Source organism: Mustelus asterias, unplaced genomic scaffold (genome assembly GCF_964213995.1).
Source record: "Mustelus asterias unplaced genomic scaffold, sMusAst1.hap1.1 HAP1_SCAFFOLD_3655, whole genome shotgun sequence".
In the NCBI taxonomy this organism is placed as follows: domain Eukaryota; kingdom Metazoa; phylum Chordata; class Chondrichthyes; order Carcharhiniformes; family Triakidae; genus Mustelus; species Mustelus asterias.
The window spans coordinates 1-26069 of record NW_027593600.1 but is presented as its reverse complement, the minus strand read 5'-3'; the positions used below and the strand labels follow the sequence as shown (position 1 = coordinate 26069).

At 56.8% G+C, this 26069-nt stretch overlaps 1 protein-coding gene across 1 annotated transcript; it reads left to right on the top strand.

Moving 5' to 3' along the window:
• Window positions 1-896: 896 nt before the first annotated feature.
• Window positions 897-25185, top strand: LOC144490708 (splicing factor 3B subunit 2-like; the record flags this gene model as incomplete). The annotated part of the gene is made up of 3 exons (XM_078208417.1): window positions 897-1046; window positions 9317-9406; window positions 25078-25185. Coding segments are annotated over 3 exons (348 nt in total), but the record flags the coding sequence as incomplete, so codon positions are not given.
• Between the last annotated feature and the right edge of the window lie 884 nt (window positions 25186-26069).

The window sequence follows — 26069 nt, the reverse complement described above, 5'->3', positions numbered from 1 at the left end:
GTGTGTGTTGGGGAGAGGGGGACACTGCGTTCTAATCTGTGTGTGTGTGTTGGGGAGAGGGGGACACTGCGTTCTAATCTGTGTGTGTGTGGGAGAGGGGGACACTGCGTTCTAATCTGTGTGTGTGTGTGGGGGAGAGGGGGACACTGCGTTCTAATCTGTGTGTGTGTGTGGGGGAGAGGGGGACACTGCGTTCTAATCTGTGTGTGTGGGGGAGAGGGGGATACTGCGTTCTAATCTGTGTGTGTGTGGGAGAGGGGGGGACACTGCGTTCTAATCTGTGTGTGTGGGGGAGAGGGGGACACTGCGTTCTAATCTGTGTGTGTGTGGGGGAGGGGGGGACACTGTTCTAATCTGTGTGTGTGTGTGGGGGAGAGGGGGACACTGCGTTCTAATCTGTGTGTGTGTGGGAGAGGGGGGGACACTGCGTTCTAATCTGTGTGTGTGTGTTGGGGAGAGGGGGACATTGCGTTCTAATCTGTGTGTGTGTGTTGGGGAGAGGGGGACACTGCGTTCTAATCTGTGTGTGTGTGTGGGGGAGAGGGGGACACTGCGTTCTAATCTGTGTGTGTGTGTGGGGGAGAGGGGGACACTGTTCTAATCTGTGTGTGGGGGGGGAGGGGGACACTATGTTCTAATTGTGTGTGTGTGGGGGGGTGAGGGGGACACTGTGTTCTAATTTGTGTGTGGGGGGGAGGGGGACACTATGTTCTAATTGTGTGTGTGTGGGGGGGTGAGGGGGACACTGTGTTCTAATTTGTGTGTGGGGGGGGGAGGGGGACACTATGTTCTAATTGTGTGTGTGTGGGGGGGTGAGGGGGACACTGTGTTCTAATCTGTGTGTGGGGGGGGAGGGGGACACTATGTTCTAATTGTGTGTGTGTCCCTGTCCACAGGAAGAGCAGAAAACCATGAAGACTAAAATGAGGGAGAAGGTTCGGCCGAAAATGGGTAAAATTGACATTGATTATCAGAAGCTGCACGATGCCTTCTTCAAGTGGCAAACTAAACCCAAACTAACCATTCACGGAGACCTGTACTACGAGGTAACGAACGAGGACTCCGAGTGCCGCTGCACTGATATTGTCTCCATCGGAGCAGATGTTTGGGTGGGGGTGGGAGCTGGAACCTCATTATTCCTGAACTGTCTCTGATCTGTGCTGACTCAACGCTGAGAGGGGCTGAATGGCCTACGTTCATGATCCCCTCAGCAACACTGCGGAGCGCCACGCTGTGGGAGGGTCAGTGCTGAGGGAGCGCCGCACTGTGGGAGGGTCAGTGCTGAGGGAGCGCCGCACTGTGGGAGGGTCAGTGCTGAGGGAGCGCCGCACTGTGGGAGGGTCAGTGCTGAGGGAGCGCCACACTGTGGGAGGGTCAGTGCTGAGGGAGCACCGCACTGTGGGAGGGTCAGTGTTGAGGGAGCGCCGCACTGTGGGAGGGTCAGTGCTGGGGGAGCGCCGCACTGTGGGAGGGTCAGTGCTGAGGGAGCGCCACACTGTGGGAGGGTCAGTGCTGAGGGAGCACCGCACTGTGGGAGGGTCAGTGCTGAGGGAGCGCCGCACTGTGGGAGGGTCAGTGCTGGGGGAGCGCCGCACTGTGGGAGGGTCAGTGCTGAGGGAGCGCCGCACTGTGGGTCAGTGCTGAGGGAGCGCCGCACTGTGGGAGGGTCAGTGCTGAGGGAGCGCCGCACTGTGGGAGGGTCAGTGCTGAGGGAGCGCCGCACTGTGGGAGGGTCAGTGCTGAGGGAGCGCCGCACTGTGGGAGGGTCAGTGCTGAGGGAGCGCCGCACTGTGGGAGGGTCAGTGCTGAGGGTGCGCCGCACTGTGGGAGGGTCAGTGCTGAGGGAGCGCCACACTGTGGGAGGGTCAGTGCTGAGGGAGCGCCGCACTGTGGGAGAGTCAGTGCTGAGGGAGCGCCGCACTGTGGGAGAGTCAGTGCTGAGGGAGCGCCGCACTGTGGGAGGGTCAGTGCTGAGGGAGCGCCGCACTGTGGGAGAGTCAGTGCTGAAGGAGCGCCGCACTGTGGGAGAGTCAGTGCTGGGGGAGCGCCGCACTGTGGGAGGGTCAGTGCTGAGGGAGCGCCACACTGTGGGAGGGTCAGTGCTGAGGGAGCACCGCACTGTGGGAGGGTCAGTGCTGGGGGAGCGCCGCACTGTGGGAGGGTCAGTGCTGAGGGAGCGCCGCACTGTGGGTCAGTGCTGAGGGAGCGCCGCACTGTGGGAGGGTCAGTGCTGAGGGAGCGCCGCACTGTGGGAGGGTCAGTGCTGAGGGAGCGCCGCGCTGTGGGACGGTCAGTGCTGAGGGAGCGCCGCACTGTGGGAGGGTCAGTGCTGAGGGAGCGCCGCACTGTGGGAGGGTCAGTGCTGAGGGTGCGCCGCACTGTGGGAGGGTCAGTGCTGAGGGAGCGCCACACTGTGGGAGGGTCAGTGCTGAGGGAGCGCCGCACTGTGGGAGAGTCAGTGCTGAGGGAGCGCCGCACTGTGGGAGAGTCAGTGCTGAGGGAGCGCCGCACTGTGGGAGGGTCAGTGCTGAGGGAGCGCCGCACTGTGGGAGAGTCAGTGCTGAAGGAGCGCCGCACTGTGGGAGAGTCAGTGCTGAGGGAGCGCCGCACTGTGGGAGGGTCAGTGCTGAGGGAGCGCCGCACTGTGGGAGGGTCAGTGCTGAGGGAGCGCCGCACTGTGGGAGGGTCAGTGCTGAGGGAGCGCCGCACTGTGGGAGGGCCAGTGCTGAGGGAGCGCCACGCTGTGGGAGGGTCAGTGCTGAGGGAGCGTCGCACTGTGGGAGGGTCAGTGCTGAGGGAGCGCCGCACTGTGGGAGGGTCAGTGCTGAGGGAGCGCCGCACTGTGGGTCAGTGCTGAGGGAGCGCCGCACTGTGGGAGGGTCAGTGCTGAGGGAGCGCCGCACTGTGGGAGAGTCAGTGCTGAGGGAGCACCGCACTGTGGGAGGGTCAGTGCTGAGGGAGCGCCGCACTGTGGGAGGGTCAGTGCTGAGGGAGCGCCGCACTGTGGGAGAGTCAGTGCTGGGGGAGCGCCGCACTGTGGGAGGGTCAGTGCTGAGGGAGCGCCGCACTGTGGGAGGGTCAGTGCTGAGGGAGCGCCGCACTGTGGGAGGGTCAGTGCTGAGGGAGCGCCGCACTGTGGGAGAGTCAGTGCTGAGGGAGCGCCGCACTGTGGGAGGGTCAGTGCTGAGGGAGCGCCGCACTGGGAGGGTCAGTGCTGAGGGAGCGCCGCACTGTGGGAGGGTCAGTGCTGAGGGAGCGCCGCACTGTCGGACAGATGACGACGCTTGCTATCCAGCATTTATTACCCATTCCTAGTTCCCTCTTGAGACGATGGTGGGTGAGATGATCAGATTGCTGTGTGTGGGATCTTGCTGTGTGTAAATTGGCTGCTGCCTTTCTGATGATAACACATTTCCTGTGATACAATATAACAGCGAGCGCACTTCAGAATGTGCCTTACTTGGAAATGTTTTGGGACGTCCTGTGGGGGGGTGGGAATAGGGGGTAGTTGTTTATTTTTGGACGTTTGTGGTTATTTGTCCCGTCTCCGATCGGAATCTCGGACCGTTTCCTGTGGAGTGACATGCTGTACCTGATAAAGATATTGTTTTACTGTTGGATTGTAATCTAATCTCAGCGCGAGCGGATAACTGTTGTGAAAGTGATGGAACAGAGATACATGGTGAACAGATCTCTCTCTCATTGTGTTACAGTCTTCTCCGATTACTTGCTGCTAATCACTTTATTGCAGCTATTAACAGGGCAGCACTAAGCGCTGATCAGAGACCCCGACTGCAGACTCCACACGCTTCCGCTCTCCCTCGTGGAAGCCGGTTCAATAGGAACTTTCACATTATTTAGCACTGCTGCCTCACAGCGCCAGGGACCCGGGTTCGATTCCCCGGGGCTCAGGTCACTGTCTGTGCGGGGTCTGCACGTTCTCCCCGGGTCTGCGTGGGTTTCCTCCGGGTGCTCCGGTTTCCTCCCACACTCCAAAGACGTGCTGGTTAGGTACATTGGGCCGTGCTAAATTCTCCCTCAGTGTAACCCGAACAGGCGCCGGAGTGTGGGCGACGAGGGGATTTTCACAGTAACTTCATTGCAGTGTTAATGTAATCCTTCCTTGTGACACTAATAAATAAACTTTATAAAAGCTCTCAAAGGGAGGGGGGGATTGGATTTGCAGTGCTGTGGGGGAAGGAGTTAAACTGATTAGACAGATCTTGCAAAGAGCTAGCACAAGCACAATGGGCTGAATGGCCTCCACCTGCAGCACGGTGGCACAGTGGTTAGCACTGCTGCCTCACAGTGCCAGGGACCCGGGTTCGATTCCCGGCTTGGGTCGCTGTCTGTGTGGAGTTTGCACATTCTCCCCGTGTCTGTGTGGGTTTCCTCCGGGTGCTCCGGTTTCCTCCCACAGTCCAAAGATGTGCAGGTTAGGTTGATTGGCCGTGCTAAATTGCTCCTTAGTGTCCTGAGGTGCGTAGGTTAGAGGGATTAGCGGGTAAATGTGTAGGGATATGGGGGCAAGGCCTGGGTGGGATTGTGGTCGGTGCAGACTCGATGGGCCGAATGGCCTCTTTCTGCACTGTAGGGTTTCTATGATTCTAAGGGAAATTTGTCTAAAATAAAAATCTGGAATTAAGAATCTACTGATCTCCATGTAACTCATCGATTGTTGTAAAAACCATCTGGGTCACTCATGTCCTTTAGGGAAGGAAATCTGCTGTCCTTACCCGGTCTGGCCTACATGTGACTCCAGAGCCACAGCAACTCATTAATGCCCCTCTGACCCAGGGCAATTAGGGTTGGACAATAAGTAGGGGGGGGGGTGGTAGAATTCCTGCGTAAACCTCTCATCCATGTTTTCAAATGATCCTCACCCCTATCTCTGTAACCTCCCCCAGCCCCGACAGACACCTCCCTATCTCTGTAACTTCCTCCTGTGCCTACACCCCCTCCCTATCTCTGTAACCTCCTCCAGCCCCTACACCCCCTCCCTATCTCTGTAACCTCCTCCAGCCCCTACACCCCCTCCCTATCTCTGTAACCTCCTCCAGCCCCTACACCCCCCCAATCTCTGTAACCTCCCCCAGCCCCTACACCCTCTCCCTATCTCTGTAACCCCCTCCAGCCCCTACACCCTCTCCCTATCTCTGTAACCCCCTCCAGCCCCTACACCCTCTCCCTATCTCTGTAACCTCCTCCAGCTCCCTACACCCGCTCCCTATCTCTGTAACCTCCTCCAGCCCCTACACCCCCTCCCTATCTCTGTAACCTCCTCCAGCCCCGACACCCCCCCAATCTCTGTAACCTCCCCCAGCCCCTACACCCCCTCCCTATCTCTGTAACCTCCTCCAGCCCCTACACCCTCTCCCTATCTCTGTAACCTCCTCCAGCCCCTACACCCTCTCCCTATCTCTGTAACCTCCTCCAGCCCCTACACCCCCCCAATCTCTGTAACCTCCCCCAGCCCCTACACCCCCTCCCTATCTCTGTAACCTCCTCCAGCCCCTACACCCCCTCCCTATCTCTGTAACCTCCTCCAGCCCCTACACCCCCCCAATCTCTGTAACCTCCCCCAGCCCCTACACCCCCTCCCTATCTCTGTAACCTCCTCCAGCCCCTACACCCTCTCCCTATCTCTGTAACCTCCTCCAGCCCCTACACCCCCTCCCTATCTCTGTAACCTCCTCCAGCCCCTACACCCTCTCCCTATCTCTGTAACCTCCTCCAGCCCCTACACCCTCTCCCTATCTCTGTAACCTCCTCCAGCCCCTACACCCCCCCAATCTCTGTAACCTCCCCCAGCCCCTACACCCCCTCCCTATCTCTGTAACCTCCTCCAGCCCCTACACCCTCTCCCTATCTCTGTAACCTCCTACATCCCCGACACCCCCTCCCTATCTCTGTAACCTCCTCCAGCCCCTACACCCTCTCCCTATCTCTGTAACCTCCTCCAGCCCCTACACCCCCTCCCTATCTCTGTAACCTCCTCCAGCCCCTACACCCTCTCCCTATCTCTGTAACCTCCTCCAGCCCCTACACCCCCTCCCTATCTCTGTAACCTCCTCCAGCCCCTACACCCCCCCAATCTCTGTAACCTCCCCCAGCCCCTACACCCTCTCCCTATCTCTGTAACCTCCTCCAGCCCCTACACCCCCTCCCTATCTCTGTAACCTCCTCCAGCCCCTACACCCTCTCCCTATCTCTGTAACCTCCTCCAGCCCCTACACCCTCTCCCTATCTCTGTAACCTCCTCCAGCCCCTACACCCCCCCAATCTCTGTAACCTCCCCCAGCCCCTACACCCCCTCCCTATCTCTGTAACCTCCTCCAGCCCCTACACCCCCTCCCTATCTCTGTAACCTCCTCCAGCCCCTACACCCCCCCAATCTCTGTAACCTCCCCCAGCCCCTACACCCCCTCCCTATCTCTGTAACCTCCTCCAGCCCCTACACCCTCTCCCTATCTCTGTAACCTCCTCCAGCCCCTACACCCCCTCCCTATCTCTGTAACCTCCTCCAGCCCCTACACCCTCTCCCTATCTCTGTAACCTCCTCCAGCCCCTACACCCTCTCCCTATCTCTGTAACCTCCTCCAGCCCCTACACCCCCCCAATCTCTGTAACCTCCCCCAGCCCCTACACCCCCTTCCTATCTCTGTAACCTCCTCCAGCCCCTACACCCTCTCCCTATCTCTGTAACCTCCTACATCCCCGACACCCCCTCCCTATCTCTGTAACCTCCCCCAGCCCCTACACCCTCTCCCTATCTCTGTAACCTCCTCCAGCCCCTACACCCCCTCCCTATCTCTGTAACCTCCTCCAGCCCCTACACCCCCTCCCTATCTCTGTAACCTCCTCCAGCCCCTACACCCCCTCCCTATCTCTGTAACCTCCTCCAGCCCCTACACCCCCTCCCTATCTCTGTAACCTCCTCCAGCCCCTACACCCTCTCCCTATCTCTGTAACCCCCTCCAGCCCCCTACACCCCCTCCCTATCTCTGTAACCTCCTCCAGCCCCTACACCCTCTCCCTATCTCTGTAACCCCCTCCAGCCCCCTACACCCTCTCCCTATCTCTGTAACCCCCTCCAGCCCCCTACACCCTCTCCCTATCTCTGTAACCCCCTCCAGCCCCTACACCCTCTCCCTATCTCTGTAACCCCCTCCAGCCCCCTACACCCCCTCCCTATCTCTGTAACCCCCTCCAGCCCCTACACCCTCTCCCTATCTCTGTAACCTCCCCCAGCCCCTACACCCCCTCCCTATCTCTGTAACCTCCTCCAGCCCCTACACCCCCTCCCTATCTCTGTAACCTCCTACAACCCGCCGAGATCTCTGCGTTCCTCCAATTCCGGCCTCTTGAGCATCCCCCAATTCCGCCATTGGCGGCCGTGCCTTCAGCTGCCGGGGGGGGGGGGAGCCCGAGGCTCTGGAATTCCCTCCCTAAACATCTCCACCTCTTTGTGTCTCTCTCTGTGTCTCTCCTTTAAGATGCTCCTTAAAACTCTGAGTTTTTGGTCACTTGTCGGTTTTGAATGTTCCTTTTGAATCTGCTCCCACTGCCCTTACATGATGTGGAGATGCCGGCGTTGGACTGGGGTGGGCACAGTAAGAAGTCTCACAACTCCAGGTTAAAATCCAACAGGTTTTTTTTGGGATCACGAGCTTTCGGAGCGCTGCTCCTTCATCAGGTGAGTGCAGTGTTGGTTTCACAAACACGGCATATATAGACAGAGACACAATTGCAAGATAATGGTTGGAATGTGAGTCTTTGCAGGTACCTGTACTTTTAAAGTCTTGATTACGTAAAGACTCACATTCCAATCATTATCTTGCAATTGTGTCTCTGTCTGTATAGGCCGTGTTTGTGAAACCAACTTTCCACTCAACTGCGTTTGATAAGGTGCCCCATGCAAGGCTTATGGAGAAAGTGAAGGGGCATGGGATACAAGGGGACGTTGCTTTGTGGATCCAGAACTGGCTTGTCCAGAGAAGGCAAAGAGTGGTTGTAGATGGGTCTTTTTCAGCATGGAGGCCGGTCACCAGTGGAGTGCCCCAGGGGGATCTGTTCTGGGACCCTTACTCTTTGTGATTTTTATAAATGACCTGGATGAGGAAGTGGAAGGATGGGTTGGCAAGTTTGCTGATGACACAAAGGTTGGTGGTGTTGTGGATAGTGTAGAGGGATGTCAGCAGTTGCAACGAGATATAGATAAGATGCAAGACTGGGCGGAGAAGTGGCAGATGGACTTCAACCCAGATAAGTGTGTGGTGGTTCATTTTGGCAGGTCGAATAGGATGAAAGAATATAATATTAAGGGTAAGACGCTTGGCAGTGTGGAAGATCAGAAGGATCTTGGGGTCCGGGTTCATAGGACGCTCAAAGCAGCGTCGCAGGTAGAGGCTGTGGTTAAGAAGGCGTATGGAATACTGGCCTTCATCAATAGAGGAATTGAGTTTAGAAATCGGGAGATAATGCTGCAGCTGTATAGGACCCTGGTCAGACCCCACCTGGAGTACTGTGCCCAGTTCTGGTCGCCTCATTACAGAAAGGATGTGGAAGCCATAGAAAGGGTGCAGAGGAGATTTACAAGGATGTTGCCGGGATTAAGTGGCATGCCTTATGAGGATAGGTTGAGAGAGCTAGGTCTTTTCTCCTTGGAGAAGTGAAGGATGAGGGGTGACCTGATAGAGGTGTATAAGATGTTGAGGGGTATTGATAGAGTGGATTCTCAGAGGCTTTTACCCAGGGCTGAAATGGTTGCCACAAGAGGACACAGGTTTAGGGTGCTGGGGAGGAGGTACAGAGGAGATGTTAGGGGTAGGTTTTTCACTCAGAGGGTGGTGGGTGGATCGGCTGCCGGTAGTGGTGGTGGAGGCGGATTCGATAGGGTCTTTTCAGAGACTTTTGGATAAGTTCATGGAAGTTAGTAAGATAGAGGGTGATAGGTAAGCCTAGTAGGGAGGGACATGGTCGGCACAACTTGTGGGCCGAAGGGCCTGTTTGCTGTAGCTTTTCTATGTTCGATGATGAAGGAGCAGCGCTCCGAAAGCTCGTGATTCCAAATAAACCTGTTGGACTTTAACCTGGTGTTGTGAGACTTCTTACCGCCCTTACAGGCAGTGGGTTTTACAATTCTGTGAAGCGCTGTGTGAATATGTCACTAATAGAATCCCGAGAGTACAGAAGGAGGCCATTCGGCCCACTGGATGGATTATATATGAGGCTGGTTCTGAGTACAGGCAGCACTGATGAAACTCCGCAGTTTCCTGTCTGACAGACGGTGTTTTGTTCCCTGGCTTTTTGACAGGGGAAGGAGTTTGAGACGAGGCTGAAGGAGAAGAAGCCCGGAGATCTGTCGGACGAGCTGAGACTGGCTCTCGGAATGCCGGTGGGAGCTGTGAGTAACGTCTTCCCACTGCCAGGAACAGTCGCTTCACACCTGGGAATGAGATCGGAGCGCTCAAATACTGTATCAAAGCTGCAGCAGACTTAGAGTGACAGACGTGTCCCCACCAGTACTGTACCCCAGTGTGATACAGCGACAGACCCGTCCCCACCAGTACTGTACCCCAGTGTTATACAGTGACAGACCCGTCCCCACCAGTACTGTACCCCAGTGTTATACAGTGACAGACCCGTCCCCACCAGTACTGTACCCCAGTGTTATACAGCGACAGACCCGTCCCCACCAGTACTGTACCCCAGTGTTACACAGTGACAGACCCGTCCCCACCAGTACTGTACCCCAGTGTTATACAGCGACAGACCCGTCCCCACCAGTACTGTACCCCAGTGTTATACAGCGACAGACCCGTCCCCACCAGTACTGTACCCCAGTGTTACACAGCGACAGACCCATCCCCACCAGTACTGTACCCCAGTGTTATACAGCGACAGACCCGTCCCCACCAGTACTGTACCCCAGTGTTACACAGCGACAGACCCATCCCCACCAGTACTGTACCCCAGTGTTATACAGTGACAGACGTGTCCCCACCAGTACTGTACCCCAGTGTTATACAGTGACAGACGTGTCCCCACCAGTACTGTACCCCAGTGTTATACAGCGACAGACCCGTCCCCACCAGTACTGTACCCCAGTGTTATACAGCGACAGACCCGTCCCCACCAGTACTGTACCCCAGTGTTATACAGTGACAGACGTGTCCCCACCAGTACTGTACCCCAGTGTTATACAGTGACAGACGTGTCCCCACCAGTACTGTGCCCCAGTGTTATACAGTGACAGACGTGTCCCCACCAGTACTGTACCCCAGTGTTATACAGTGACAGACCCGTCCCCACCAGTACTGTACCCCAGTGTTATACAGCGACAGACCTGTCCCCACCAGTACTGTACCCCAGTGTTATACAGTGACAGACCCGTCCCCACCAGTACTGTACCCCAGTGTTATACAGTAACAGACCCGTCCCCACCAGTACTGTACCCCAGTGTTATACAGTGACAGACCCATCCCCACCAGTACTGTACCCCAGTGTTATACAGTGACAGACCCGTCCCCACCAGTACTGTACCCCAGTGTTATACAGTGACAGACCCGTCCCCACCAGTACTGTACCCCAGTGTTATACAGTGACAGACCCGTCCCCACCAGTACTGTACCCCAGTGTTATACAGTGACAGACCCGTCCCCACCAGTACTGTACCCCAGTGTTATACAGTGACAGACCCATCCCCACCAGTACTGTACCCCAGTGTTATACAGTGACAGACCCGTCCCCACCAGTACTGTACCCCAGTGTTATACAGTGACAGACCCGTCCCCACCAGTACTGTACCCCAGTGTTATACAGTGACAGACCCGTCCCCACCAGTACTGTACCCCAGTGTTATACAGTGACAGACCCGTCCCCACCAGTACTGTACCCCAGTGTTATACAGTGACAGACCCGTCCCCACCAGTACTGTACCCCAGTGTTATACAGTGACAGACCCGTCCCCACCAGTACTGTACCCCAGTGTTATACAGTGACAGACCCGTCCCCACCAGTACTGTACCCCAGTGTTATACAGTGACAGACCCGTCCCCACCAGTACTGTACCCCAGTGTTATACAGTGACAGACCCGTCCCCACCAGTACTGTACCCCAGTGTTATACAGGACAGACCCGTCCCCACCAGTACTGTACCCCAGTGTTATACAGTGACAGACCCGTCCCCACCAGTACTGTACCCCAGTGTTATACAGTGACAGACCCGTCCCCACCAGTACTGTACCCCAGTGTTATACAGTGACAGACCCGTCCCCACCAGTACTGTACCCCAGTGTTATACAGTGACAGACCCGTCCCCACCAGTACTGTACCCCAGTGTTATACAGTGACAGACCCGTCCCCACCAGTACTGTACCCCAGTGTTATACAGTGACAGACCCATCCCCACCAGTACTGTACCCCAGTGTTATACAGTAACAGACCCGTCCCCACCAGTACTGTACCCCAGTGTTATACAGTGACAGACCCATCCCCACCAGTACTGTACCCCAGTGTTATACAGTGACAGACCCGTCCCCACCAGTACTGTACCCCAGTGTTATACAGTGACAGACCCGTCCCCACCAGTACTGTACCCCAGTGTTATACAGTGACAGACCCGTCCCCACCAGTACTGTGCCCCAGTGTTATACAGTGACAGACGTGTCCCCACCAGTACTGTACCCCAGTGTTATACAGTGACAGACCCGTCCCCACCAGTACTGTACCCCAGTGTTATACAGCGACAGACCTGTCCCCACCAGTACTGTACCCCAGTGTTATACAGTGACAGACCCGTCCCCACCAGTACTGTACCCCAGTGTTATACAGTAACAGACCCGTCCCCACCAGTACTGTACCCCAGTGTTATACAGTGACAGACCCGTCCCCACCAGTACTGTACCCCAGTGTTATACAGTGACAGACCCGTCCCCACCAGTACTGTACCCCAGTGTTATACAGTGACAGACCCATCCCCACCAGTACTGTACCCCAGTGTTATACAGTGACAGACCCGTCCCCACCAGTACTGTACCCCAGTGTTATACAGTGACAGACCCGTCCCCACCAGTACTGTACCCCAGTGTTATACAGTGACAGACCCGTCCCCACCAGTACTGTACCCCAGTGTTATACAGTGACAGACCCGTCCCCACCAGTACTGTACCCCAGTGTTATACAGTGACAGACCCGTCCCCACCAGTACTGTACCCCAGTGTTATACAGTGACAGACCCGTCCCCACCAGTACTGTACCCCAGTGTTATACAGTGACAGACCCGTCCCCACCAGTACTGTACCCCAGTGTTATACAGTGACAGACCCGTCCCCACCAGTACTGTACCCCAGTGTTATACAGTGACAGACCCGTCCCCACCAGTACTGTACCCCAGTGTTATACAGGACAGACCCGTCCCCACCAGTACTGTACCCCAGTGTTATACAGTGACAGACCCGTCCCCACCAGTACTGTACCCCAGTGTTATACAGTGACAGACCCGTCCCCACCAGTACTGTACCCCAGTGTTATACAGTGACAGACCCGTCCCCACCAGTACTGTACCCCAGTGTTATACAGTGACAGACCCGTCCCCACCAGTACTGTACCCCAGTGTTATACAGTGACAGACCCGTCCCCACCAGTACTGTACCCCAGTGTTATACAGTGACAGACCCATCCCCACCAGTACTGTACCCCAGTGTTATACAGTAACAGACCCGTCCCCACCAGTACTGTACCCCAGTGTTATACAGTGACAGACCCATCCCCACCAGTACTGTACCCCAGTGTTATACAGTGACAGACCCGTCCCCACCAGTACTGTACCCCAGTGTTATACAGTGACAGACCCGTCCCCACCAGTACTGTACCCCAGTGTTATACAGTGACAGACCCGTCCCCACCAGTACTGTACCCCAGTGTTATACAGTGACAGACCCGTCCCCACCAGTACTGTACCCCAGTGTTATACAGTGACAGACCCATCCCCACCAGTACTGTACCCCAGTGTTATACAGTGACAGACCCGTCCCCACCAGTACTGTACCCCAGTGTTATACAGTGACAGACCCGTCCCCACCAGTACTGTACCCCAGTGTTATACAGTGACAGACCCGTCCCCACCAGTACTGTACCCCAGTGTTATACAGTGACAGACCCGTCCCCACCAGTACTGTACCCCAGTGTTATACAGTGACAGACCCGTCCCCACCAGTACTGTACCCCAGTGTTATACAGTGACAGACCCGTCCCCACCAGTACTGTACCCCAGTGTTATACAGTGACAGACCCGTCCCCACCAGTACTGTACCCCAGTGTTATACAGTGACAGACCCGTCCCCACCAGTACTGTACCCCAGTGTTATACAGTGACAGACCCGTCCCCACCAGTACTGTACCCCAGTGTTATACAGGACAGACCCGTCCCCACCAGTACTGTACCCCAGTGTTATACAGTGACAGACCCGTCCCCACCAGTACTGTACCCCAGTGTTATACAGTGACAGACCCGTCCCCACCAGTACTGTACCCCAGTGTTATACAGTGACAGACCCGTCCCCACCAGTACTGTACCCCAGTGTTATACAGTGACAGACCCGTCCCCACCAGTACTGTACCCCAGTGTTATACAGTGACAGACCCGTCCCCACCAGTACTGTACCCCAGTGTTATACAGTGACAGACCCATCCCCACCAGTACTGTACCCCAGTGTTATACAGTAACAGACCCGTCCCCACCAGTACTGTACCCCAGTGTTATACAGTGACAGACCCATCCCCACCAGTACTGTACCCCAGTGTTATACAGTGACAGACCCGTCCCCACCAGTACTGTACCCCAGTGTTATACAGTGACAGACCCGTCCCCACCAGTACTGTACCCCAGTGTTATACAGTGACAGACCCGTCCCCACCAGTACTGTACCCCAGTGTTATACAGTGACAGACCCGTCCCCACCAGTACTGTACCCCAGTGTTATACAGTGACAGACCCATCCCCACCAGTACTGTACCCCAGTGTTATACAGTGACAGACCCGTCCCCACCAGTACTGTACCCCAGTGTTATACAGTGACAGACCCGTCCCCACCAGTACTGTACCCCAGTGTTATACAGTGACAGACCCGTCCCCACCAGTACTGTACCCCAGTGTTATACAGTGACAGACCCGTCCCCACCAGTACTGTACCCCAGTGTTATACAGTGACAGACCCGTCCCCACCAGTACTGTACCCCAGTGTTATACAGTGACAGACCCGTCCCCACCAGTACTGTACCCCAGTGTTATACAGTGACAGACCCGTCCCCACCAGTACTGTACCCCAGTGTTATACAGTGACAGACCCGTCCCCACCAGTACTGTACCCCAGTGTTATACAGGACAGACCCGTCCCCACCAGTACTGTACCCCAGTGTTATACAGTGACAGACCCGTCCCCACCAGTACTGTACCCCAGTGTTATACAGTGACAGACCCGTCCCCACCAGTACTGTACCCCAGTGTTATACAGTGACAGACCCGTCCCCACCAGTACTGTACCCCAGTGTTATACAGTGACAGACCCATCCCCACCAGTACTGTACCCCAGTGTTATACAGTGACAGACCCGTCCCCACCAGTACTGTACCCCAGTGTTATACAGTGACAGACCCATCCCCACCAGTACTGTACCCCAGTGTTATACAGTGACAGACCCGTCCCCACCAGTACTGTACCCCAGTGTTATACAGTGACAGACCCATCCCCACCAGTACTGTACCCCAGTGTTATACAGTGACAGACCCGTCAACACCAGTACTGTACCCCAGTGTTATACAGTGACAGACCCATCCCCACCAGTACTGTACCCCAGTGTTATACAGTGACAGACCCGTCCCCACCAGTACTGTACCCCAGTGTTATACAGTGACAGACCCGTCCCCACCAGTACTGTACCCCAGTGTTATACAGTGACAGACCCATCCCCACCAGTACTGTACCCCAGTGTTATACAGTGACAGACCCGTCCCAACCAGTACTGTACCCCAGTGTTATACAGTGACAGACCCATCCCCACCAGTACTGTACCCCAGTGTTATACAGTGACAGACCCGTCCCCACCAGTACTGTACCCCAGTGTTATACAGTGACAGACCCGTCCCCACCAGTACTGTACCCCAGTGTTACACAGTGACAGACCCGTCCCCACCAGTACTGTACCCCAGTGTTATACAGTGACAGACCCATCCCCACCAGTACTGTACCCCAGTGTTATACAGTGACAGACCCGTCAACACCAGTACTGTACCCCAGTGTTATACAGTGACAGACCCATCCCCACCAGTACTGTACCCCAGTGTTATACAGTGACAGACCCGTCCCCACCAGTACTGTACCCCAGTGTTATACAGTGACAGACCCATCCCCACCAGTACTGTACTCCAGTGTTATACAGTGACAGACCCGTCCCCACCAGTACAGTACCACAGTGTTATACAGTGACAGACCCGTCCCCACCAGTACTGTACCCCAGTGTTATACAGCGACAGACCCGTCCCCACCAGTACTGTACCCCAGTGTTATACAGCGACAGACCTGTCCCCACCAGTACTGTACCCCAGTGTTATACAGTGACAGACCCGTCCCCACCAGTACTGTACCCCAGTGTTATACAGCGACAGACCCGTCCCCACCAGTACTGTACCCCAGTGTAACACAGTGACAGACCCGTCCCCACCAGTACTGTACCCCAGTGTTACAGTGACAGACCCATCCCCACCAGTACTGTACTCCAGTGTTATACAGTGACAGACCCGTCCCCACCAGTACTGTACCCCAGTGTTATACAGCGACAGACCCGTCCCCACCAGTACTGTACCCCAGTGTTATACAGTGACAGACCCGTCCCCACCAGTACTGTACCCCAGTGTTATACAGCGACAGACCCGTCCCCACCAGTGCTGTACCCCAGTGTTATACAGTGACAGACCCGTCCCCACCAGTACTGTACCCCAGTGTTATACAGTGACAGACCCATCCCCACCAGTACTGTACCCCAGTGTTATACAGTGACAGACCCGTCCCCACCAGTACTGTACCCCAGTGTTATACAGTGACAGACCCGTCCCCACCAGTACTGTACCCCAGTGTTATACAGCGACAGATCCGTCCCCACCAGTACTGTACCCCAGTGTTATACAGTGACAGACCCGTCCCCACCAGTACTGTACCCCAGTGTTATACAGTGACAGACCCGTCCCCACCAGTACTGTACCCCAGTGTTATACAGTGACAGACCCATCCCCACCAGTACTGTACCCCAGTGTTATACAGTGACAGACCCGTCCACACCAGTACTGTACCCCAGTGTTATACAGTGACAGACCCGTCCCCACCAGTGCTGTACCCCAGTGTTATACAGTGACAGACCCGTCCCCACCAGTACTGTACCCCAGTGTTATACAGTGACAGACCCGTCCCCACCAGTACTGTACCCCAGTGTTATACAGTGACAGACCCGTCCCCACCAGTACTGTACCCCAGTGTTATACAGTGACAGACCCGTCCCCACCAGTACTGTACCCCAGTGTTATACAGTGACAGACCCGTCCCCACCAGTACTGTACCCCAGTGTTATACAGTGACAGACCCGTCCCCACCAGTACTGTACCCCAGTGTTATACAGTGACAGACCCGTCCCCACCAGTACTGTACCCCAGTGTTATACAGTGACAGACCCGTCCCCACCAGTACTGTACCCCAGTGTTATACAGTGACAGACCCGTCCCCACCAGTACTGTACCCCAGTGTTATACAGTGACAGACCCGTCCCCACCAGTACTGTACCCCAGTGTTATACAGTGACAGACCCGTCCCCACCAGTACTGTACCCCAGTGTTATACAGCGACAGACCCGTCCCCACCAGTACTGTACCCCAGTGTTATACAGTGACAGACCCGTCCCCACCAGTACTGTACCCCAGTGCTATACAGTGACAGACCCGTCCCCACCAGTACTGTACCCCAGTGTTATACAGTGACAGACCCGTCCCCACCAGTACTGTACCCCAGTGTTATACAGTGACAGACCCATCCCCACCAGTACTGTACCCCAGTGTTATACAGTGACAGACCCGTCCCCACCAGTACTGTACCCCAGTGTTATACAGTGACAGACCCATCCCCACCAGTACTGTCCCCCAGTGTTATACAGTGACAGACCCGTCCCCACCAGTACTGTACCCCAGTGTTATACAGTGACAGACCCATCCCCACCAGTACTGTACCCCAGTGTTATACAGTGACAGACCCGTCCCCACCAGTACTGTACCCCAGTGTTATACAGTGACAGACCCATCCCCACCAGTACTGTACTCCAGTGTTATACAGTGACAGACCCGTCCCCACCAGTACTGTACCCCAGTGTTATACAGCGACAGACCCGTCCCCACCAGTACTGTACCCCAGTGTTATACAGTGACAGACCCGTCCCCACCAGTACTGTACCCCAGTGTTATACAGCGACAGACCCGTCCCCACCAGTGCTGTACCCCAGTGTTATACAGTGACAGACCCGTCCCCACCAGTACTGTACCCCAGTGTTATACAGTGACAGACCCATCCCCACCAGTACTGTACCCCAGTGTTATACAGTGACGGACCCGTCCCCACCAGTACTGTACCCCATTGTTACACAGCGACAGACCCGCCCCCACCAGTACTGTACCCCAGTGTTATAGTGACAGACCCGTCCCCACCAGTACTGTACACCAGTGTTATACAGTGATAGACCCGTCCCCACCAGTACTGTACCCCAGTGTTATACACAGTGACAGACCCATCCCCACCAGTACTGTACCCCATTGTTACACAGCGACAGACCCGTCCCCACCAGTACTGTACCCCAGTGTTATAGTGACAGACCTGTCCCCACCAGCACTGTACCCCAGTGTTATACAGTGACAGACCCGTCCCCACCAGTACTGTACCCCAGTGTTATACAGTGACAGACCCATCCCCACCAGTACTGTACCCCAGTGTTATACAGTGACAGACCCGTCCACACCAGTACTGTACCCCAGTGTTATACAGTGACAGACCCGTCCCCACCAGTGCTGTACCCCAGTGTTATACAGTGACAGACCCGTCCCCACCAGTACTGTACCCCAGTGTTATACAGCGACAGACCCGTCCCCACCAGTGCTGTACCCCAGTGTTATACAGTGACAGCCCCATCCCCACCAGTACTGTACCCCAGTGTTATACAGTGACAGACCCGTCCCCACCAGTACTGTACCCCAGTGTTATACAGCGACAGACCCGTCCCCACCAGTACTGTACCCCAGTGTTATACAGTGACAGACCCATCCCCACCAGTACTGTACCCCAGTGTTACACAGTGACAGACCCGTCCCCACCAGTACTGTACTCCAGTGTTATCCAGTGACAGACCCGTCCCCACCAGTACTGTACCCCAGTGTTATACAGTGACAGACCCGTCCCCACCAGTACTGTACCCCAGTGTTATACAGTGACATACCCATCCCCACCAGTACTGTACCCCAGTGTTACACAGTGACAGACCCGTCCCCACCAGTACTGTACCCCAGTGTTATACAGCGACAGACCCGTCCCCACCAGTACTGTACCCCAGTGTTATACAGTGACAGACCCGTCCCCACCAGTACTGTACCCAAGTGTTATACAGTGACAGACCCGTCCCCACCAGTACTGTACCCCAGTGTTATACAGCGACAGACCCGTCCCCACCAGTACTGTACCCCAGTGTTATACAGTGACAGACCCGTCCCCACCAGTACTGAACCCCAGTGTTATACAGCGACAGACCCGGCCCCACCAGTACTGTACCCCAGTGTTATACAGTGACAGACCCGTCCCCACCAGTACTGCACCCCAGTGTTATACAGCGACAGACCCGGCCCCACCAGTACTGTACCCCAGTGTTATACAGCGACAGACCCGTCCCCACCAGTACTGTACCCCAGTGTTATACAGTGACAGACCCGTCCCCACCAGTACTGTACCCCAGTGTTATACAGTGACAGACCCGTCCCCACCAGTACTGTACCCCAGTGTTATACAGTGACAGACCCGTCCCCACCAGTACTGTACCCCAGTGTTATACAGTGACAGACCCGTCCCCACCAGTACTGTACCCCAGTGTTATACAGTGACAGACCCGTCCCCACCAGTACTGTACCCCAGTGTTATACAGTGACAGACCCGTCCCCACCAGTACTGTACCCCAGTGTTATACAGCGACAGACCCGTCCCCACCAGTACTGTACCCCAGTGTTATACAGTGACAGACCCGTCCCCACCAGTACTGTACCCCAGTGCTATACAGTGACAGACCCGTCCCCACCAGTACTGTACCCCAGTGTTATACAGTGACAGACCCGTCCCCACCAGTACTGTACCCCAGTGTTATACAGTGACAGACCCATCCCCACCAGTACTGTACCCCAGTGTTATACAGTGACAGACCCGTCCCCACCAGTACTGTACCCCAGTGTTATACAGTGACAGACCCATCCCCACCAGTACTGTCCCCCAGTGTTATACAGTGACAGACCCGTCCCCACCAGTACTGTACCCCAGTGTTATACAGTGACAGACACATCCCCACCAGTACTGTACCCCAGTGTTATACAGTGACAGACCCGTCCCCACCAGTACTGTACCCCAGTGTTATACAGTGACAGACCCATCCCCACCAGTACTGTACTCCAGTGTTATACAGTGACAGACCCGTCCCCACCAGTACTGTACCCCAGTGTTATACAGCGACAGACCCGTCCCCACCAGTACTGTACCCCAGTGTTATACAGTGACAGACCCGTCCCCACCAGTACTGTACCCCAGTGTTATACAGCGACAGACCCGTCCCCACCAGTGCTGTACCCCAGTGTTATACAGTGACAGACCCGTCCCCACCAGTACTGTACCCCAGTGTTATACAGTGACAGACCCATCCCCACCAGTACTGTACCCCAGTGTTATACAGTGACAGACCCGTCCCCACCAGTACTGCACCCCAGTGTTATACAGTGACAGACCCGTCCCCACCAGTACTGTACCCCAGTGTTATACAGTGACGGACCCGTCCCCACCAGTACTGTACCCCATTGTTACACAGCGACAGACCCGCCCCCACCAGTACTGTACCCCAGTGTTATAGTGACAGACCCGTCCCCACCAGTACTGTACACCAGTGTTATACAGTGACAGACCCGTCCCCACCAGTACTGTACACCAGTGTTATACAGTGACAGACCCGTCCCCACCAGTACTGTACCCCAGTGTTATACAGTGACAGACCCATCCCCACCAGTACTGTACCCCTGTGTTATACAGTGACAGACCCGTCCACACCAGTACTGTACCCCAGTGTTATACAGTGACAGACCCGTCCCCACCAGTGCTGTACCCCAGTGTTATACAGTGACAGACCCGTCCCCACCAGTGCTGTACCCCAGTGTTATACAGTGACAGACCCGTCCCCACCAGTACTGTACTCCAGTGTTATACAGTGACAGACCCGTCCCCACCAGTACTGTACCCCAGTGTTATACAGCGACAGACCCGTCCCCACCAGTACTGTACCCCAGTGTTACACAGTGACAGACCCGTCCCCACCAGTACTGTACTCCAGTGTTATACAGTGACAGACCCGTCCCCACCAGTACTGTACCCCAGTGTTATACAGTGACAGACCCGTCCCCACCAGTACTGTACCCCAGTGTTATACAGTGACATACCCATCCCCACCAGTACTGTACCCCAGTGTTACACAGTGACAGACCCGTCCCCACCAGTACTGTACCCCAGTGTTATACAGCGACAGACCCGTCCCCACCAGTACTGTACCCCAGTGTTATACAGTGACAGACCCGTCCCCACCAGTACTGTACCCAAGTGTTATACAGTGACAGACCCGTCCCCACCAGTACTGTACCCCAGTGTTATACAGCGACAGACCCGTCCCCACCAGTACTGTACCCCAGTGTTATACAGTGACAGACCCGTCCCCACCAGTACTGAACCCCAGTGTTATACAGCGACAGACCCGGCCCCACCAGTACTGTACCTCAGTGTTATACAGTGACAGACCCGTCCCCACCAGTACTGCACCCCAGTGTTATACAGCGACAGACCCGGCCCCACCAGTACTGTACCCCAGTGTTATACAGCGACAGACCCGGCCCCACCAGTACTGTACCCCAGTGTTATACAGTGACAGACCCGTCCCCACCAGTACTGCACCCCAGTGTTATACAGCGACAGACCCGGCCCCACCAGTACTGTACCCCAGTGTTATACAGCGACAGACCCGGCCCCACCAGTACTGTACCCCAGTGTTATACAGCGACAGACCCGGCCCCACCAGTACTGTACCCCAGTGTTATACAGCGACAGACCCGGCCCCACCAGTACTGTACCCCAGTGTTATACAGTGACAGACACGTCCCCACCAGTACTGTACCCCAGTGTTATACAGTGACAGACCCGTCCCCACCAGTACTGTACCCCAGTGTTATACAGTGACAGACACGTCCCCACCAGTCCTGTACCCCAGTGTTATACAGTGACAGACCCGTCCCCACCAGTACTGTACCCCAGTGTTATACAGTGACAGACACGTCCCCACCAGTACTGTACCCCAGTGTTATACAGTGACAGACCCATCCCCACCAGTACTGTACCCCAGTGTTATACAGTGACAGACCCGTCCCCACCAGTACTGTACCCCAGTGTTATACAATGACAGACCCGTCCCCACCAGTACTGTACCCCAGTGTTATAGTGACAGACCCGTCCCCACCAGTACTGTACCACAGTGTTATACAGTGACAGACCCATCCCCACCAGCACTGTACCCCAGTGATATACAGCGACAGACCCGTCCCCACCAGTACTGTACCCCAGTGTTATACAGTGACAGACCCATCCCCACCAGTACTGTACCCCAGTGTTATACAGTGACAGACCCGTCCCCACCAGTACTGTACCCCAGTGTTATACAGTGACAGACCCGTCCCCACCAGTACTGTACCCCAGTGTTATACAGTGACAGACCCGTCCCCACCAGTACTGTACCCCAGTGTTATACAATGACAGACCCGTCCCCACCAGTACTGTACCCCAGTGTTATAGTGACAGACCCGTCCCCACCAGTACTGTACCCCAGTGTTATACAGTGACAGACCCATCCCCACCAGCACTGTACCCCAGTGATATACAGCGACAGACCCGTCCCCACCAGTACTGTACCCCAGTGTTATACAGTGACAGACCCATCCCCACCAGTACTGTACCCCAGTGTTATACAGTGACAGACCCGTCCCCACCAGTACTGTACCCCAGTGTTATAGTGACAGACCCGTCCCCACCAGTACTGTACCCCAGTGTTATAGTGACAGACCCGTCCCCACCAGTACTGTACCCCAGTGTTATACAGTGACAGACCCGTCCCCACCAGTACTGTACCCCAGTGTTATACAGTGACAGACCCGTCCCCACCAGTACTGTACCCCAGTGTTATACAATGACAGACCCGTCCCCACCAGTACTGTACCCCAGTGTTATAGTGACAGACCCGTCCCCACCAGTACTGTACCCCAGTGTTATACAGGACAGACCCGTCCCCACCAGTACTGTACCCCAGTGTTATACAGTGACAGACCCATCCCCACCAGCACTGTACCCCAGTGATATACAGCGACAGACCCGTCCCCACCAGTACTGTACCCCAGTGTTATACAGTGACAGACCCATCCCCACCAGTACTGTACCCCAGTGTTATACAGTGACAGACCCGTCCCCACCAGTACTGTACCCCAGTGTTATAGTGACAGACCCGTCCCCACCAGTACTGTACCCCAGTGTTATAGTGACAGACCCGTCCCCACCAGTACTGTACCCCAGTGTTATACAGTGACAGACCCGTCCCCACCAGTACTGTACCCCAGTGTTATACAGTGACAGACCCGTCCCCACCAGTACTGTATTTTATGGTGTTGTCTCTGGGCAGCAGCAGCATTTAGAAAGCGGTAAAACTGGGGAAATGTGAGCGGAGGAGTCGGGTATGTGTTGCTGTGGGTGTGGGGAGGCCTCTGGTTCCCTCTGATTGGACAGGCTGCCTGGTCTGCAGTGATCCTGTGTCTGTGGAACTGAGCGTGCCTGTCCATGGTGACAGTGGACACTATGTGAACATTGCAGTCCTTCCCGGCTTCTTACAAAGAGTTAATACCAGCAGCAGAGTCTCAGATTGGCAACAATGGTCACCTGACCAAGTGCTGTTACCCAACTGCCTGCCCTCCCCTGCCCTCCCCTGCCCTCCCCTGCCCTCCCCTCCCCTGCCCTCCCCTCCCCTTCCCTCCCCTTCCCTCCCCACCCTCTCTCTCCTGCCCTCCCTCCCCCTCCCCTCCCCCCTCTCTCCCCTGCCCTCCCCCCTCTCTCCCCTGCCCTCCACCCTCTCTCCCCTGCCCTCCCCCCTCTCTCCCCTGCCCTCCCCCCTCTCTCCCCTGCCCTCCCCCTCTCTCCCCTGCCCTCCCCCCTCTCTCCCCTGCCCTCCCCCCTCTCTCCCCTGCCCTCCCCCCTCTCTCCCCTGCCCTCCCCCCTCTCTCCCCTGCCCTCCCCCCTCTCTCCCCTGCCCTCCCCCCTCTCTCCCCTGCCCTCCCCCCTCTCTCCCCTGCCCTCCCCCCTCTCTCCCCTGCCCTCCCCCCTCTCTCCCCTGCCCACCCCCCTCTCTCCCCTGCCCTCCCCCCTCTCTCCCCTGCCCTCCCCCCTCTCTCCCCTGCCCTCCCCCCTCTCTCCCCTGCCCTCCCCCCTCTCTCCCCTGCCCTCCCCCCTCTCTCCCCTGCCCTCCCCCCTCTCTCCCCTGCCCTCCCCCCTCTCTCCCCTGCCCTCCCCCCTCTCTCCCCTGCCCTCCCCCCTCTCTCCCCTGCCCTCCCCCCCCTCTCCCCTGCCCTCCCCCTCTCTCCCCTGCCCTCCCCCCTCTCTCCCCTGCCCTCCCCCCTCTCTCCCCTGCCCTCCCCCCTCTCTCCCCTGCCCTCCCCCCTCTCTCCCCTGCCCTCCCCCCTCTCTCCCCTGCCCTCCCCCCTCTCTCCCCTGCCCTCCCCCCTCTCTCCCCTGCCCTCCCCCCTCTCTCCCCTGCCCTCCCCCCTCTCTCCCCTGCCCTCCCCCCTCTCTCCCCTGCCCTCCCCCCTCTCTCCCCTGCCCTCCCCCCTCTCTCCCCTGCCCTCCCCCCTCTCTCCCCTGCCCTCCCCCCTCTCTCCCCTGCCCTCCCCCCTCTCTCCCCTGCCCTCCCCCCTCTCTCCCCTGCCCTCCCCCCTCTCTCCCCTGCCCTCCCCCCTCTCTCCCCTGCCCTCCCCCCTCTCTCCCCTGCCCTCCCCCCTCTCTCCCCTGCCCTCCCCCCTCTCTCCCCTGCCCTCCCCCCTCTCTCCCCTGCCCTCCCCCCTCTCTCCCCTGCCCTCCCCCCTCTCTCCCCTGCCCTCCCCCCTCTCTCCCCTGCCCTCCCCCCTCTCTCCCCTGCCCTCCCCCCTCTCTCCCCTGCCCTCCCCCCTCTCTGTCCTCCTGCCCTCCCTCCCCCCTCTGTCCTCCTGCCCTCCCTCCCCCCTCTGTCCTCCTGCCCTCCCTCCCCCCTCTGTCCTCCTGCCCTCCCTCCCCCCTCTGTCCTCCTGCCCTCCCTCCCCCCTCTGTCCTCCTGCCCTCCCTCCCCCCTCTGTCCTCCTGCCCTCCCTCCCCCCTCTGTCCTCCTGCCCTCCCTCCCCCCTCTGTCCTCCTGCCCTCCCTCCCCCCTCTGTCCTCCTGCCCTCCCTCCCCTCTCTCTCCTGATCCCTCAACTCTGGAATTCCTGCCCCTAACCGTGCCTTTGTCTCTCCTCCTGTAAGACATTGTTAACAGTGTTTGTCGGCTGTGTGAATATCTCCTCCGCCTGTGGTTTGCGGCTCCTGTGTTGCACTCTGGGACATCGCGTCCTCAGCGTGTTCCTGTGGGGGTGTCTGTCTGAAGTCTCCCCTTGTCCCCTGTGGCTTCTTCTAACTCCAGATCTCTTGTTTCCTCTGCAGAACGCGCACAAGGTTCCCCCGCCCTGGCTGATTGCAATGCAGAGGTACGGCCCTCCACCATCCTACCCCAACCTCAAAATTCCCGGCTTAAACTCACCCATCCCGGAGGTAAGTTCATTTATTCGTGTCACCAGTAAGGCTTACATTAACACTGCAATGAAGTTGCTGTGAAAATCCCCTCGTCGCCGCACTCCGGCGCCTGTTCGGGTTACATTGAGGTGACGGCCAATCCACCCGAACCTGCACATCTTTCAGACTGTGGGAGGAAACCCACGCAGACACGGGGAGAACGTGCAGACTCCGCACAGACAGTGACCTGAACCGGGAATCAAACCCGGGTCCCTGGCTCTGTGAGGCAGCAGTGCTAACCCACTGTGCCACCGTGCTGCCTTGATGAAGCTCGTGCCAAGGGGGAAGTGGCGGGGGATGGGGGGGTGAGTGGGTGGGCAAGTCTGTCTCGTGGCAGTGCCAGGCTGGGCAATGCGCTGCAGCTGTTGAGGGGATCTGGATGGAGTAAGTAAGGAGAGTGTGTTTCTCGCGGCAGGAGGAGGGTAACCAGAGGGGCACAGATTGATGAGGGTGCAGCAGAGAACGAGATGTTGGGTGGGGTGCCTGTGTGCGTCGGGGAGTGTAACGTCTGCGCTGCGTTGGGGGAGCGTAATGTCTGCACCGCGTCGGGGGAGCGTAATGTCTGCACCGCGTCGGGGGAGCGTAACGTCTGCGCTGCGTTGGGGGAGCGTAATGTCTGCACCGCGTCGGGGGAGCGTAACGTCTGCGCTGCGTTGGGGGAGCGTAATGTCTGCACTGTGTTGGGGGAGCGTAATGTCTGCACTGTGTTGGGGGAGCGTAAAGTGTGCGCTGCGTTGGGGGAGCGTAATGTCTGCACTGTGTTGGGGGAGCGTAAAGTGTGCGCTGCGTTGGGGGAATGTAAAGTGTGCGCTGTGTTGGGGGAATGTAAAGTGTGCGCTGCGTCGGGGGAGCGTAACGTCTGT